This window comes from Schistocerca cancellata, chromosome 2, assembly GCF_023864275.1.
Source record: "Schistocerca cancellata isolate TAMUIC-IGC-003103 chromosome 2, iqSchCanc2.1, whole genome shotgun sequence".
NCBI classification, from domain to species: Eukaryota; Metazoa; Arthropoda; class Insecta; order Orthoptera; family Acrididae; genus Schistocerca; species Schistocerca cancellata.
The window spans coordinates 1,068,914,632-1,068,932,153 of NC_064627.1; the positions used below are offsets into that span (position 1 = coordinate 1,068,914,632).

Below are 17,522 nucleotides of genomic sequence, written 5' to 3' on the forward strand. Positions count from 1 at the left end.
TGGAAGCTGAAAGAAGATTATCAACTTTCTTCACAGGGCATAATATTTCGTTTTCAACAATGTACCATCTTGTTCCTTGTTACTGGTAAAATATGTTTTTCCTGACTCCAAAATTGTTTCAGAGATGACTTTACGCAGTATAAAGTGTACTACTATAGTGAAAAATGTTATTGCAAAGGTGGAAACTGATAAAAAGGTTCAGTTACTAAAGGACATTAAATTTTATATTCTGGTGGACGACGGCATGGATGTATCAAATAGCAAACATATGTGCATTATAGTGAAATAATTGTCGCCAATTGACGGTTGTGTGAAAAGACAACTTCTGGAATTGATCCCCATGGATGCCAAAGACTGATCGGCAGAAAACCTGTTCATAGCTCAGGAGATTATGTTGAAAGAGAAGGATATTCCAGTTGCAAATTTAATTGGCATGGCTTTGACAGTGCGTCTGTAATTGTGGTAAGCCGTAATTCTGTCATAACAAGACTTAGAAATGTTGTACCAAATCTGATTGTCCTCTATTGTATATGCCATTAATCTGCTTTAGTTGCAAGGAAAGCATGTGAGAAGCTTCCTAGATCCTGTGAAGAGTTAATAAGATCCGTGGCGAGCTACAAATTCGGCAGTGCAAAGTAATGCGCAATTTTACAAAAATTTCAAGAATTGTTTGGAGTCAAACGTAAAAAGGTGCTGAATTATGGGGTACAAGATAGCTTGTTTTACATACATGTCTTGTTCATCTGCTGGAAAACTGAGTTGTATTTTTCCATTACTTCCAGTTAGCAACTGTTGAAGATAAATTGAAGTCTGCAGAAATGATTCATTGGGAAGGGAAAATTTGTATACTAAACCTTAGGTATCGTTTCTAAAGTATGTTCTGGTTTACTTCAACAATTTTAATGCCCTTTTACAATTGAGGGAAATATTAATTCACAAGGTTTTGGAAGATTCTTTGCGTCTGTTTCAAAACACTGGTCAGAACTTCCTAGCCCATGTGTCATCAATGACATGCACAAGGTTAATAAACTTCAGCCATGCCATTGTCTCACATTAGAATTAGTGTATCTTGGCCCAAATGTGAGCAGTTATTACAAACTCTCCCTAGAGAATGTAAAAAGTGAATTCATTAACTAAGACTTAAATGCCTTGACTTCTATATCACAGCAACCGAAGAAATGTCTATCTACACACGATGAATTTTTTGAAAACTTAAAATTCATGGAGCCAAATATTACATTAATAGCAGGCAGATCGTCCCAGATAAATGATGTATTGTTTGTTGCATCAAAGTTTGAAGGATTTTATCTAAATACCTGAGCAGTTGAATGGAGAAGTCTTCCATTTGTGCCTGAGGGAAGGAAGAAGGAACTTTCAGAAATCGACTTGGATTATATGTGGAGTGAAATCTCAAAGTTGAAAGACTTCCATGATCAGCTGCTTTTTCAAAATATTAGTTAACTTGCTAAGCTGTTTCGTTCACTTCCACAATTTAATGCTGTAGCTCAAAGAATATTTTCTATTGCAAGTGATGTAAAAACAAGAAAACGGAACGGAATTGGAACAGAGAATTTAAATTCCATATGCGTTGTGAGATCTTCATTTTAAGCAAACGGAATAGATTGCTCAACGTATCAAGTGGAACAAAAACATCTCAAATTTCACACTAAGAAAAAAACTTGTATGAAGTGACAGTTTAAGTGTGCGATGGGGACTAAATGAGGGAAGCTTATGTGTTTCGGGAGTAATATTTCTACAAAAGGAAAGCTGTATCAACTGAAACGAGAAGCAACCAGTTCAGTAACGCAAGTCCTGAATTTACATTATATTATGCTGCTACTAGTTTATATTCCTCCTTGTGGAATCGTAGTCCATTATTTCTCCCTCTCTCTCCTTTTTTTAGGCGTCAGATGTCTTTCTTTACCACGGGACAGAGAAGGGACATTTTCAGTACCCGGTTGGGATTTTTGAGCTTCAGTGGTTGGCATGACGGAATTCAAATAGATTGAGCGCGTAGTCACAAATGCCAGAAAAAAATTGTTTTCGAAGAAGGTGTGTGATGTTGTTGTGACGTAGTGAATTGTAAAAAGAATAATGTTGCAGAACAACGTGGTAGATGTGAAAAACATGTCTGGTTCGTATGAAATTTAATTCGGTAGTTAATGACTGTTTTTAAGATATTTGCATGCATGAAGTTTTCCTGGGCGTATGAGATTTTTGAAGTTGGGTGTTTTACTTTTCGTAGGATGTACGTATGATGTGGAACCTATTAAATGTTTGCTAAGATCTTTTGTTAACACCAGTTCACATACAAATACGATATAACCTGTGTTGTACAGTGAATAAATAAACTTCGAAATATGAATTTTTGTTACGCCTAGTTAAAAGACAATTTAGTATGTAGTACAACCGTACTGTTAACCCTTTTGCTAAGAGTCACACAGTGCCATATACTTCTACGTCGTGAAGATTTGGCACCAATAACAATTGACACAGTGTCATCATCTTCATATTCTTTATCTGTGAACAGAATGAAAGGAAGCTACAGTAAATAGTATGTCACACACATTAAAGAAACATATGAAGTTCACATTATTTCTTTTACTTTCTACTTGCAGTACTCGCCATTTCAAAGATTACTGTGGTTACAAATATTATTAGATGACACAAAAGCTAGTAAAAATGAGTTTAATGGCCACAGATGGGAAATATTTTCAGTGTAAAGGGCATTGCGCCATCTCTTTGCAAAATAGCAATCTGCTACTTCAGAGTGGACTATAGCTCTTGTGGTCTAGTCTTACATGTTATGACAATGGTGAATCCTCAGTTTGGACATGCCACATCCTCCTAATTGCTACAGTGTTTGTATGAAGCTACTTCTGTCAAGGCATCGTGATCATTGGGAAGATGGTCTTCCTTGTCTGAAACTAGAATTATGATAAGGCTTATGGTGAAGAACATAGATGGCATCCATATGCTTTTGTCTCCTTCATTTAGGATAAACATGCTTCATCTCATAGGTAATGTGTAGTGAGGTGTAGGATTCAATAAAAGTGAACATTGTACTTAAATAGTGTATTCTCATTTGTCGATTTGTGAACCTACAAAAAATAGAATTTGGCCCAGAAGCAACAAAAAACACGGTAATGCAACATAGGTATACAGTACACGATATCCAATCAATAAATAACAAACAGAAGTTGAAGTCGGTCAGTCAACAGTTTCAGGGTTGTTGTTACTCATTTCACAGAGTGCTGGCTCAAAAATCAGAACATGTCATTCTTCAGGTTTCCAAATTATGGAGTTGGTAATGGATTCTGCAGGTCTGACAGCAGGGAGGGGGGGAGGGGTTCGAGGCTGTCTAATACTTGTTGAGGAGGACATAGTATTCAGCATATGCAACAAAGCTGACCACCTAAATATTTAAAAAAAAAACATTTTGAGCATTATGGTGTAGAAATCAAGCATCTGAATGTAATACTAGTCTGTACTTACCATTCTCCTGATGACAGCATGTCCCAGTTTCTGAACACATTTTAAACTTGTGTATTTTTGCAGATTGAAAGGTAAGAACATATTGTGTGGTGATTTTAACATGAATTTTGGTTACATTTTACGTGCAGTGGATCATGTCGTTAACCTACTAACAACTTTCGATATCCAGAACATAGTATAGGGTCCAATTAGAATAAGAAAGCAATTCAAGCAGCTGTATAAACGCAATATTCTTATACTCATAATCTTTCCCATTTATTGAAGTCCTGAACTGGTCTAATTTACTCTATCAGGGGAGCGTGTTATGGCTGAGTTTAGAACAAATAGAAGAAAAGTCATCTCCTACTTTCATCTGCAGAAGGCAGATAAGAAACCCTAGCAGTATTGGCATGGTTAAGAATGTACTTCAATCTCAGTCCTGGGATATTATTTGCAAGGATGAAAATGAAGGTTAGACTAGATTCGGATTTCTTTCTGTAGACCCAAAAATGAGATGATTTTCATGGGTGTGGAACATGTCAGAAAGTATAATATAAAAAAAACATAAAACATTTGAGTAGGCCTATAATACTTACGACTCTGATCATGTGCCAGATTGTCAAAATGGGTGAATACATTACAGTAAATTGGAACTGCTAATATCTACAGAATTAATACACTTGTCAGAATGAAACTTTGTTAAGCACATTTATCATACACAAAATGCCTAATCTTTCCAGTTGTGACCAAGTGCTGTCAAAACTGAAATCTGACAACTTTGCTGAAGCTTGCCTGACAGTCCCTGTTAAGATATTCATCTATAGAGTAGGAGGAGTTGCCTATCAAAAGGTCTTCCAAACTCTGCTTTTACTTTGCTTTATTTGAAACCAAGCTTTTAATGATCGCTGGCAATTTATTGAAAATATTTGTTCTTGAATTTTTGGTCCCGTTTCTGGACATTGTAACTCTTTATGTAGGTTGCACTTATTCCTACAACTGATACTGTGTATTGAGCTATTTGTTAGAAATAGATATATATTACTTGCAACAAATTTCATTAAGGAATAATTATACTGAGAAGAGTGGTTAGAATACAAAGTTCCATCAACAGGTTCCTAAATGATATTATTGAATTTACACCACAAATGATTTTTATTACATGCCTTTACTTGCTAACATCATTTGGGCAGTTTGATGAGTTACGCAGAATAATACCCCGTATGACAAACAGAATGAAAGCAAGCATAGTATGCTAGTTTTTTGTGTATTTGTATCTCCTTCATCTTTCATTATTCTCACTGAAAAACAGACTTATTTAGCTGCTTCAGCAATTCTGTCGTATGCCCTTCCCAACTGAATCTATTATTGAGTTGTAATCCAAGAAATTTAACACTGTCAACCTCTTCTATTTGCAAGTCTTCTTATGTTATATACATGCTGGAAGGAATACTCTTACAGGTTCTGAACTGCATATAGTGGGTCTTTTCAGAGTTCAGTGAGAGCGAATTAGCTTTAAACCATTTATTAATGTCAGTGTATATTTGATTAGCAGCCATTTCTAATTCTGTACTTGGCTTGCTACTTGTTGCAATGTTTGTATCATCTGCAATTAAAACAAACTTAGCATCTGGCAATGTAACAGGCCAGAGGTCATTCTTGTACACAAGAAAAAGCAGTGGGGCCTTGAGTGACACCATATGTAATTAATTCCCAATCAGATGAACACTGGCAACTTACTGCACAGATATTTTATGACGACACCCTTTGTTTCCTGTTAGTTAGATAAAACTCTAATCATTTCGCAGCGTTGCTGGTAACACTGTATTCTTATATACTTAAGAGAAGGCTTTTGACGGGTCACAGAAAATGCCAGTGGCCTCTGATTTATTATCAAATGAATTAAGTACATTCTCACTGTAAATGTAAATAGCTTTCTCTATATGAGGACCCTTAAGGACCCCAAACTGTGACTTGGACAATATATTATTTACCATGTGTGTGAACTGTTCCAGCCCACATTCTGCTCGATCTATTAAAAAGGAAAGGATGATTCAGCAGTTCAAAATTCTTGACAGTCTAGCCTACTCCGAGGCCCGACAGTAATTTGACCATCTCCACCTTTGCTTCTGTTGCATCCTTTCCTCCTCCTTAGCTCTGTCGTGTTCCCCTACCTCCTCCCAGGTGTTCCTGTTCCCTCTTTCTCTACAGCAGGAGAATAAACCATCTTCCCTGGCACCCACTGGAGCTGGGGCTCTATGAATCCCATTCTCCAGCATCTCGAGGACAAGAAGCCTGTTACTTCGTCAGATGCGGGGACCCATGCTGTGGGGGGCCTCAAGGTCATTCATTCTCTTTTATTATCTTGAGACTACTGCGACTCTCGCCTAATGGCTGGGGTGGCTAAGATTTAAGGCCTGGGCCTAAGCCTGACTGCCAAAGCACTCAGCCTTGCCTCGCATTTCCCCCGCTGCTCCACCACACTGTGCATGAGGAGGGAGAAGATGGGGAAACAGAAAACTTGCCACATTTAAATGGCTGTATAGTGGTACTGCGTATGGCTGGATCTTAGATTTCTCATTTCTCAACAATAAAGATCACAAAAAAAAAACAAGGTGTCAGTATTAATTATTATTGGTGCGCTGAAGACATGACTTTTATCTCGTACGAACTGTCTGCTTATGGACAGATGCAGACAGTTTCAGAGTTTTAAATTCATGTTGCCATGTAATTGTGATTTATTTAGTTTCATAATCGAAAAAGGTCTTTCTTGTAAACAGATGTGACATTGACAGCGTCTTCAAAACTTTGATGAAAATTTTGTTGTAATTCTTGCAAGGACACAATGAATTCTTCAAACCTCATGCTTCCTTCAATGCCAGTGAGCTCAGCAAACTGGATTGCCTTTGTCAGAATTTGTTCCTTCTAAAATGTGATTTTCTTTTTAAATGGTCCTCCATCAAATCAGAAAGAAGTTACTGTGTAATGTAATGTGCAGTCAAGTCCGCTTAAAACGTGAAGTCTTCAATACATTCTGAATGTTCTAATTTTCATTCGTGCACTCCTTTTTTCTTCGTAAATTCAACAATGAGATATAACTGGAAAAATCATTCCAGTCATGCTCCTTGACTTTGCACTTTGCATTGAAAACTGTTGCAGCTGAAGGTGGAATCATGGGCGTCGTTTCAGAAATTTTACTGTATGTACCACCAATTTCTTCAAGTGCTATGCCTGCAATTTTAGTACAAAGTGCTTCTTGATGTCCAGAACAATGAATCCTGTCTGTCGATCATTGTAGTTTTTGCCTTTTTTCATTGTCAGCTAAAAGTTTTAATTCCTTTGACATTGTACGAAACTGTCATTTTGTAGCATATAAGCAGTACCTGTTGTATACGAGAATTGAGAATTCTCATCCCTCTCTTCTGTTATTACTATTTTTAAAGGATTGTGATGATAGTTCACTAGACCACTTCCTTCTGTGCAAACAGTCTGACACCGCTATTCTGTCAAACTCAGAGTTGTGTAGACTGCAAAATTCTGCACTGCAATGATAAATGAAATGTCACGCTGCTTTGTGTACTTCAGACATGGGCCAAGCAAACCTGAGTGACAGGCCAGGCCTTGGCCCACACACACTGCTCACATGAAGTTTGGCATGTTGTGGCTGGCCCTGGCCTAATGTGCAAGTCTCAGGACAACCACCCACCCGCGATTTCCAGCAGGTGTGATGGACACCGATTCCACACAATGACTGATTCTGGCACATTTAATGTTCATCTGGTCTCTTATACTACTTTCCTCCAATGGAACTGTAATAGTGTTAATTGTATCGTTCTGGAACTGCAGTCTTTGTGAGCATCTGGTGATGTCTATACGTTGGTTGGCACTGACATTGTTAGTTCCTGGGTTTCTTGTCATACTGCACTGGAAGCTATGACCATTTTGGATCCATTTAGACTCTGCGGTAAAGATATGCGACCTTCATCTCCCCCCTCCGACTGACCTTCTATGCTTTCTGCTCAAGTGAAATGTAGGGCAAAATGGTCAGTGAAAAGTCATTTAAGAGCCACTGATAATTACTGAAGCATTTGGTTGTGCACACAGTCCAGCACAGTCGTCATGTCGGTGCAGATAGCAAGGGCACTGGAGAGCTCCCATTCATTAAATGGAACATTACAAGGCTCCGGGCAGTGTGGAACAGAGATAAAGGAAGTCATTCCAAACGATGTTAAAGAAGACTGAATGCAGATGCATAGTGGGCCAAAACATCCCAAAGGTGTTCTATGGGATTCAGGTCAGGACTCTGTGCAGGCCAGTCCATTACATTGATGTTCTTGTTGTATAACCACTCTGCATTATGAACAGTTGCTTGATCATGTTGAAAGGTGCAATCGCCATCCCTGAATTGTTCTTCAACAGTGGGTAGCAAGAAGGTGCTTAAAACATCAGTGTAGGCCTGTGCTGTGATAGTGCCATGGAAAACAACAAGAGGTGCAAGCCTCCTCCGTGAAAAACACGACCACACCATAACACCACCGTCTCTGAATTTTACTGTTGGCACTACACACGCTGGCAGATCCCCCCTGCGGGTCCGGGGATTAGAATAGGCCCGAGGTATTCCTGCCTGTTGTAAGAGGCGACTAAAAGGAGTCCATCCCCCTCACGGGGGTAGTTAGCGCCTGCGTCCGGAGACAGACGGTTCCTCGATCTATTATTGTGGTCTTTTTGGTTTTTCACTTCTCGTTTCTTCCTTCCTTTTGTTGGTTCCTTTCTTTGCTCTTCTCCACCTCACTGTCTTCCTTACTCTTTCCCTTGACTTCTCATTGCCTTCTTCTCCTTGCCTTCTCATTGCCTTCTTCTCCTTGCCTTCTCTGGTCTCCGCCTCAGCGTTTGAGACAGTCTGTCCTCTTTCTCCCTCTCTCTCTTCTTTTTCCTCTTCTTCCTTCCTCCCTGTGCATGCCTGAAGGCCGACCCACGCGTTCGCACGCGTAGCCGGTGACGGGGTAACGCGTAAGTCCCCGCCCTGGGTAGACATGTAAGGCACGTGCGTACCCCCTGGTAAAGGCCAGGCCCGGGGAGGGGTGATTGCCTGAGCTGATACCTTCTGACCATGCCGATTGGTCCCTCCGTCTGTTTCTCGGGAGGTGTGACCTGAGGTGTAAACATTCACCTATGGCGGGAGTGCCCTCTGAGAGGGTCCCCACAAGGAAGGAGCGCGCCATCGGAGACGCTGGCAATCATGGGGGATTCCTCCGCAATGGATTCTACTCCATCTCTTTCGACTTCGACCCAAAAACGGAAACGTGACCAGCCAACAGTGACAAAAGTACTACCGCCTGCCCCACAGTTCCTCGTAGTTTCTCGATCTGAGGACGGAAAGGATTTTTCCTCTGTCAACCCTTTCGTTATTCAGAAGGGCGTAGATGCCATAGCCGGATCTGTCAAATCTTGTACCAGGTTGCGTAACGGTACCTTATTACTAGAAACTGAGAGTGCCTTTCAGGCACAAAAACTGCTTCGGGCCACACTCCTGTACACGTTCCCTGTCCGGGTGGAGGCCCACCGAACTTTGAATTCGTCTCGTGGTGAAGTCTATACTAGCTCCTTCGACGGATTGAATGACGAGGAGCTTCAATCTTTCCTCGCTGAGCAGGGCGTGACGGCTGTCCATAGGGTCATGAAAAAGGTCAACAATGACCTTGTACCGACCCGGACACTTTTCTTGACCTTCGATAGTGTTAAGCTGCCATCGCGCATGAAGGCGGGCTACGAGGTTATTTCTGTTCGCCCCTATGTCCCGACACCTACGCGCTGCTACCAGTGTCAGCATTTCAATCACACTCGACAGTCTTGTTCCAATGCGGCTAAATGTGTCACTTCTGGCAGGGATGCCCATGAGGGTGACTGTCCACCTCCGTCTCCTCGTTGTGTGAACTGTCAGGGTGACCATGCCGCATCCTCCCGCGACTGTCCTGTCTATAAGGAAGAACGCTGTATCCAAGAAATTCGGGTCAAAGAGAAAGTGTCCACCTCAGCTGCTCGCAAGCTATTGGCTAGTAGGAAGCCCACGCTGCTCCCAGCGGGGAAATACAGTACTGTCCTCGCCTCTCCTCGGACTACCCGGGAGGTAGCAACCCAGACATGTGATCTGACCTTCAGCACCACGGTCGTCCGTTCGGCCAGTGCTAAGATCGCGCGGTCGACGTCTCCTCTTCCTCCCATCACCCCACAGACACCAGCCCCTTCCTCAGCTTCTGCTAAGACGAAGACCCCGAAGTCAGATGCACGGGCCTTTAAGAAGGAACCATCCCGTGCAGACTTCCTCCGTACCTCGACCTCCCAGCCTTCGACCGGTACTTCCACCAAACGTCCTTCCAAAAAGGCGCATAGGAAGCACAGTTCTCCTTCTCCGCCACGGCGCATTTCTTCTCCTGCGCCACCCAGCGGTTGCCGCCCCAGGCCGTCATCCGTTTCGCCTGGCCGCACCGCTGGTAGCCGTACATCTGGCCGTTCACCGGCGGAGGAAGCTCCCCCTCCCGGCCATCCTCCCGAGATGGCCGATGACCCTATAGACCCAATGGACGATGACTGTCCGCCTACTGATAGCGGCGGCAGTGCTCGCTCGAAGCCAGGCCCTAAGCGGCCTTCGAGGTGACCCCTTCTATCATCTTCCTTTTCTTACGATGGCACTTATTCACTGGAATATTCGCAGCATTCGCTCCAACCGAGAGGACTTGAAGTTGCTGCTCCGCTTGCACCGTCCGCTCGTCGTAGCCCTCCAGGAAACGAAGCTACGCCCATGCGATCAAATTGCATTGGCACACTACACCTCTGTGCGTTTTGACCTACCCCCTGTGGTAGGTATCCCAGCTCATGGAGGGGTTATGTTGCTGGTCCGGGATGATATTTACTACGATCCCATCACGTTGCACACCGGCCTGCAGGCAGTTGCCATCCGCATTACTCTCCCCACTTTTACGTTTTCCTTTTGTACCGTTTACACTCCATCGTCATCTGCCGTTACCAGGGCAGACATGATGCAACTTATTGCTCAGCTACCTGCACCATTTTTGTTAACTGGAGACTTCAATGCCCACCATCCCCTTTGGGGCTCTCCAGCATCCTGCCCGAGGGGCTCCTTGTTAGCAGACCTTTTCAACCAGCTCAATCTTGTCTGCCTCAATACTGGCGCCCCTACTTTTCTTTCGGACACATCTCACACCTATTCCCATTTAGACCTCTCTATATGTAGTACCCAACTTGCACGCTGGTTTGAGTGGTATGCACTTTCTGATACATATTCGAGCGACCACTTCCCGTGTGTTATCCATCTCCTGCAGCATACCCCCTCTCCGTGCTTCTCTAATTGGACCATCTCCAAGGCAGACTGGGGGCTCTTCTCTTCCAGGGCGACCTTTCAGGATCAAACCTTCACAAGCTGCGATCGTCAGGTCGCACACCTCACGGAAGTCATTCTCGCTGCTGCTGAATATTCCATCCCTCACCCTCCTTCTTCTCCACGTCGCGTACCGGTCCCCTGGTGGACCGCAGCATGTAGAGACGCTTTACGTGCTCGTCGACGTGCTTTACGCACATTTAAACGCCACCCTACAGTGGCGAATTGTATCAATTATAAACGATTACGTGCTCAGTGTCGTCGTATTGTCAAAGAAAGCAAGAAAGCCAGCTGGGCTGCTTTCACAAGCACCTTCAACAGTTTTACTCCTTCTTCTGTTGTCTGGGGTAGCCTGCGCCGGCTATCTGGCACTAAGGTCCACTCACCAGTTTCTGGCTTGAAGGTCGCGAATGACGTCCTTGTGGCCCCTGAGGCTGTCTCCAATGCCTTCGGCCGCTTTTTCGCAGAGGTTTCGAGCTCCGCTCATTACCACCCTGCCTTCCTCCCCCGCAAACAGGCAGAGGAGGCTAGGCCACCTAACTTCCGCTCCTCGAATTGTGAAAGTTATAATGCCCCATTCACCATGCGGGAACTCGAAAACGCACTTGGCCGATCACGGTCCTCCGCTCCAGGGCCAGATTCTATTCATATTCAGATGCTGAAGAACCTTTCTCCTGCGGGTAAAGGTTTTCTTCTTCGTACATACAATCGCATCTGGATTGAGGGACATGTTCCCGCATGCTGGCGCGAGTCTATTGTTGTCCTGATTCCTAAGCCAGGGAAGGACAAGCACTTGCCTTCCAGTTATCGACCTATCTCGCTTACCAGCTGTGTCTGTAAAGTGATGGAGCGAATGGTTAACTCTCGATTGGTTTGGCTGCTCGAGTCTCGATGCCTACTTACCAATGTACAATGTGGATTTCGTAGGCGCCGCTCTGCTGTTGACCATCTGGTTACCTTGTCGACCTTCATTATGAATAACTTCTTGCGGAAGCGCCCGACCGCGGCTGTGTTCTTTGATTTGGAGAAGGCTTACGACACCTGTTGGAGGGCGGGCATTCTCCACACCTTGCATACATGGGGCCTTCGCGGTCGCCTCCCTCTTTTTATTCGTTCCTTTTTAATGGATCGACAGTTCAGGGTACGTGTGGGTTCTGTCCTGTCAGACACCTTTCGCCAGGAGAATGGGGTGCCACAGGGCTCAGTTTTGAGCGTCGCTCTCTTCGCCATCGCGATCAATCCAATAATGGATTGCCTCCCAGCTGATGTATCAGGCTCCCTTTTCGTGGACGATTTTACCATCTATTGCAGCGCGCAGTGTACACGTGTCCTGGAGCGCTGTCTTCAGCGTTCTCTTGACCGCCTTTACTCCTGGAGTGTCGCCAATGGCTTCCGTTTTTCTGCCGAGAAGACGGTCTGTATTAACTTCTGGCGCTACAAAGAGTTTCTCCCACCGTCCTTACGACTCGGTCCCGTTGCTCTCCCAATCGTGGAGACAACCAAATTTTTAGGCCTTACCTTTGACAGGAAACTTAGCTGGTCTCCACATGTGTCATATTTGGCCGCCCGTTGTACCCGTTCTTTAAATGTCCTCCGTGTTCTCAGTGGTATGTCGTGGGGAGCGGATCGAACCGTCCTACTTCGTCTATGTCGGTCGATCGTCCGCTCCAAGCTGGATTATGGGAGCTTCGTATACTCCTCTGCACGGCCATACAACATCGGGGTTTACGACTTGCGATTGGAGCATTTTATACCAGTCCCGTAGAGAGTCTTCATGCTGACGCTGGCGAATTGCCACTCACGTACCGGCGCGACATACTGCTTTGTCGGTATGCCTGTCGGCTACTGTCAATGCCCGACCATCCGTCTTATCGTTCCTTTTTTGACGACTCTCTTGACCGTCAATACGGGTTGTATGTCTCTGCCCTGCTACCCCCTGGAGTTCGCTTTCGTCGCCTCCTTCAACACCTTAATTTTTCACTCCCTGCAACCTTTCGAGTGGGCGAGAGCCGCACGCCACCTTGGCTCCAGGCTCAGGTCCGCGTTCACCTTGACCTCAGCTCGCTCCCAAAAGAGGTCACCTCCGGTTCGGTCTACCACTCCCGTTTTTTGGAACTTCGTTCGAAGTTCATCAACATGACTTTCATTTATACAGATGGCTCTAAGACCAATGACGGGGTCGGCTGTTCCTTTATTGTCGGGGCACACAGTTTCAAATACCGGCTCCATGGCCATTGTTCGGTCTTCACAGCTGAGCTCTTTGCCCTCTACCAGGCTGTTCTTTACATCTGCCGCCACCGACATTCTGCTTATGTCATCTGCTCAGATTCCCTGAGCGCCATCCAGAGCCTCAGTGATCCGTACCCGGTTCACCCTTTCGTACACCGGATCCAACGCTCTCTTCAGCAACTGGTGGATGTCGGTTCTCCGGTTAGCTTTATGTGGGTTCCTGGCCATGTCGGTATCCCTGGGAACGAAGCTGCAGATGCCGCGGCCAAGGCTGCGGTCCTCCAGCCTCGGACAGCTTCTTGTTGTGTCCCTTCGTCCGATTTTAGCAGGGTCATTTGTCGGCGCATTTTATCGCTGTGGCATGCCGATTGGGCTGCACTTACCGACAACAAGCTTCGGGCCTTAAAACCTCTTCCCGTGGCTTGGACGTCCTCCTCACGCCCTTCTCGGCGGGAGGAGGTCGTTTTAGCCCGGTTAAGAATTGGACACTGCCGGTTCAGCCATCGCCATCTGCTGACGGCTGCGCCGGCGCCGTTCTGCCCATGTGGGCACTTGCTGACGGTTAGACACATTTTAATGTCCTGTCCAGATCTTAACACACTGCGCCTCGATCTTAACCTGCCAAATACTTTCGATGCCATTTTAGCGGATGACCCACGAGCAGCTGCTCGTGTTCTTCGTTTTATCAATTTGACAAACCTCGCTAAGGACATTTGATGATGCTGTTTTTTAATCCTATGCCTTTCAGTCTGTCTTTTATCGTGTTTTCCCTTTTAGTTGTTGTTGTCAACTTGTGCCTCGCGGTGCATTCTTAGAGTAGTCAGGGCGCTAATGACCATTAAAGTTGTGCGCCCTAAAACCACAAAAAAAAAAAAAAAAAAAAAAAAAAAAAAAAAACGCTGGCAGATGACCTCCACTGGGCATTCGCCTTACCCACACCCTGCCATCAGACCGCCACATTGTGTCTCGTGATTCGTAACACCACACAACATTTTCCCATTGTTCAATCGTCCAAAGTTTACACTCCTTACACCAAGTGAGGTGTCGTTTGGCATTTACTGGTGTGATGTATGCCTTATGAGGGGTCCCACCCGTCGGCTTTGACCCATGACGTAAGGCTGTTGTGCGTGACGTCACGACAGCGCGGAATTTAGTTTATGAGAGTGGCGTGTTTGTAGGTGTCATTTTGATGCGATTAGTGGTGCTCTCTGGTGGTGTGTTATGTGATGTTTTTGGCTTAGTTTGCGAGTGTGGCGTCGTGTGTGAATTTTGGTAAATTGCTGTTTTTATGTCTTTGGTAGGTATGGATATGACTGACAGGGTCAACATTTTTCGGTTGTCAGCTATGAAGGGGGACAGTGCGTTGTCTCTAATACAATTTCTTCAACTATTCGGATTTTTGGATGAAGTCGTGAAGTGTTCAGTATGATGTGAAAAAAATGAGGCTTGCTTAAAGTTCCGGCGTCTCAGACCAGGAATGGCTGTATGTGGAGATGTCGTAAGGATAACAGGTTAAGGGAAGTGTTCGATCCCAATTGGGAGATGTTTTTGAGCTATATAGGTCAAGGGAAGTGTTAGGTCCTAATTTATGGGATCGGGCGCTGCTATTGAGCTATATAGGTCAATGGAAGTATCCGATTCCAGATGATGTGTGTTTAGTGGTATTTGGGGAATAATGTGTATGTAACGACTTAATATGCGCCATATTGGAATCGTGGTTTATGGTCGTTTCCACCATATTTGTGATGTCATGGGTCAAAGCAGACGGGTGGGGTCGGACACTTCCGTATTTCCCTTATGAGCAGCCACTCGGCCCTGAAATCGAAGGTTTTTCACCTCCCGTCTAACTGTCATAATACTTGCAGTGGATCCTGATGCAGTTTGGTATTCCTGTGTGATGGCGTGGATAGATGTGTGCCTGTTACACATTACACCTCTCTTCAACTGTCAGCAGTGTCTGTCAGTCAACAGACGAGGTAGGCGTGCATGCTTTTGTGCTGTACATGTTCCTTCACGTTTCCACTTCACTATCACATCAGAAACAGTGGACCTAGGGATGTTCAGGAGTGTGGAAATCTCGCGTACAGGTGTATGATAAAAGTGACACCCAATTACCTGACGATGTTCGAAGTCCATTAGTTCCGCAGAGCGCCCCATTCTGCTCTGTCGCGATGTCTACTGACTACTGAGGTCACTGATATGGAGTACCTTGCATTAGGTGGCAGCAAACTGCACCTTGTATGAAAAATATATGTTTGAGGGTGTCCAGATACTTTTGATCACATAGTGTGCATAACAACTTGTATTAATTTGGACACAGTCGGCTTCTGGAGTTTCCATTGATCTGAAAAGGCATTTGATGTAGTCCAGTGGCTATCAAACTTTTTTGCTCAGGAGTCAACATTGACATTGTGGGGTTTCAGTTGGTACCGCATATATAGTGGGTAATATTATTAGTTGGTAATCTACATAAATTAGTGCGTAATTAACCCAAAATAGAATAGCTGTAATAAGAGCACAAAAAGTTGGACAACAGCCCCAAAAGCACTGATCTTTCCGTTTTGGCACCATTCAGAACGAGTAGTGTTGACTGTGCCCTCTTTCAGATTGCTGCCAAACTCAACACTCTAACAGTTGTGACACTATAGCTGTGTGATAAGAGTTGTTGGTTTTACTATATATGTGAATGACTGATTGACAGCAGTATTTGTAGTTAAATTTGAATGCACTGTTCAATATTAGACTCAATCACAATAGTGTGCTAAATGATTTAAATGCCAATTTTCGTCTACACATGCCATTATATTAAACAGCTTTAATTAATTTAATGTTACTTGCTATAAATAAGTACTGCATTTGAGGATGATATTTTGTGTAGTGAACATTCATAAATCCATGTTACTTCCGTGTCAATAGTGGCTGATTGGTACGACTTGTGCATGCCCATGAGTTGTCATAACTGGAAGTTAACCAAGAAAACATTCCCTTACTACATCCTCTAACACCACAGGCGTCACCCTAGTTATCCCTCTGCTTCCGAGGTAAGCGTCCAGTTTAGTGTAGTTAATGGCTGAATTCACCAATGTCCATTACAATTAAGCACATCTAAAAAAAATTGTTGGTTACTGAGCAGAAAGCTACAGTCTTCGGAAGCTCTTTTTGGATTCAGCTGTTAGTTGCTATACGCTCATTATTATCAAATGAGGCTTATAACTGCTGGCCACATGAATACTTGAGTTGGGCCAGAGTATCACAACCACTGATCTAGTAAATCACACAGTGATCCTACATAAACTGGATGCTTACATTATACGAGAAGTCTGCAGTGAATGGTTTGTCGTATCTATCAGACAGAGAGCAGCTGGTAGAAATAACAACACATGATATAAGAACAAGCTATTCAGATACAATATCTGTTACATCAGAAGTCCCACAGGGCTCAATGTTAGACCCCTCGTCATTCTCTCTCTTATTGACCTCCTGCAACACCTATCCACAACATCTGTGTCATTTGCCAATGATATAAACCATCTATCTTGTAACAGTTCTCCACAGTAGATAAGGGCCAACTTTGTTGACATCTGTGAAAGGCTTCTATGCTGGCTCTTTGAAGACAACCTCTTAATATACGAAAAAAAAGCTCATACAATATTTTGTCCGTCAAAGATCCTTACTCCACACGTAGAATCCTCGAAAGAGCCATACCTAAAGACTGGAAAGTAGCACACACAAGTCACACCAGTTCCCAAGAAAGGAAATAAGTTATCCTCTGAATTACCGACCCATATCAGTAATGTTGATTTGCAGTAGTATTTTGGGACCCTTGCTATGTTTGAATATTATGAATTACCTTGAAGAAAATGATTTATTGACAAATAGCTAACAAAGATCCGGAATATGTTCTTGTGAAACACAACTAGTTCTTTATTCTCACAAAGTAATGAATGCTGCCAGTAGATCTCAAATTGATTCCATATTTTTAGATTTCTAGAAGGCTTTTGACACTGATCTTCACAAGCAACTTCTAATCAAATTGCATGCCTGTGGATTATCACCAAAGTTGTTCAATTGGGTTTGTTATTTCCTGGCAGAAAGATCACAGTCCGTAGTGATTGATGGGAAGTCATTGATTAGAACAGAAACAATATCTGGCTTTCCCCAAGGGAGTGTTACAGGCTCTCTGCTGTTCCTGGTCCATCTAAACAATTCAGAAGACAATCTAAGCAGCTCCATTAGATTGTTTGCGAATGATACTCTCATTTTCCACCTAGTAAAGTCATCAGGTGATCAAAATCCATTGCAAAACAATTTAGGCATAATATATGTATGGTGCAGAAAGTGGCAGTTAACTCTAAATAATGAAAACTGTTAAGTCGTCCACATGAGGACTAAAAGGAATCTGCTAAATTTCTGTTACAAGATAAAT

At 43.8% G+C, this 17,522-nt stretch overlaps 1 protein-coding gene across 2 annotated transcripts in view; it reads left to right on the plus strand.

Moving 5' to 3' along the window:
- Nucleotides 1-1,975: 1,975 nt before the first annotated feature.
- The window catches only part of LOC126163066 (uncharacterized), a 148,131-nt gene continuing 132,584 nt past the window's right edge, over nt 1,976-17,522 (plus strand). The window contains exon 1 of one of the 2 annotated variants that reach the window (XM_049919969.1): nt 1,976-2,134. In XM_049919969.1, coding sequence (XP_049775926.1) covers nt 2,095-2,134 — 40 coding nt within the window. In that variant the 5' untranslated portion in view covers nt 1,976-2,094. Of the gene's footprint in view, nt 2,156-17,522 lie in introns of both variants that reach the window. The other variant, XM_049919970.1, reaches the window with a different exon arrangement.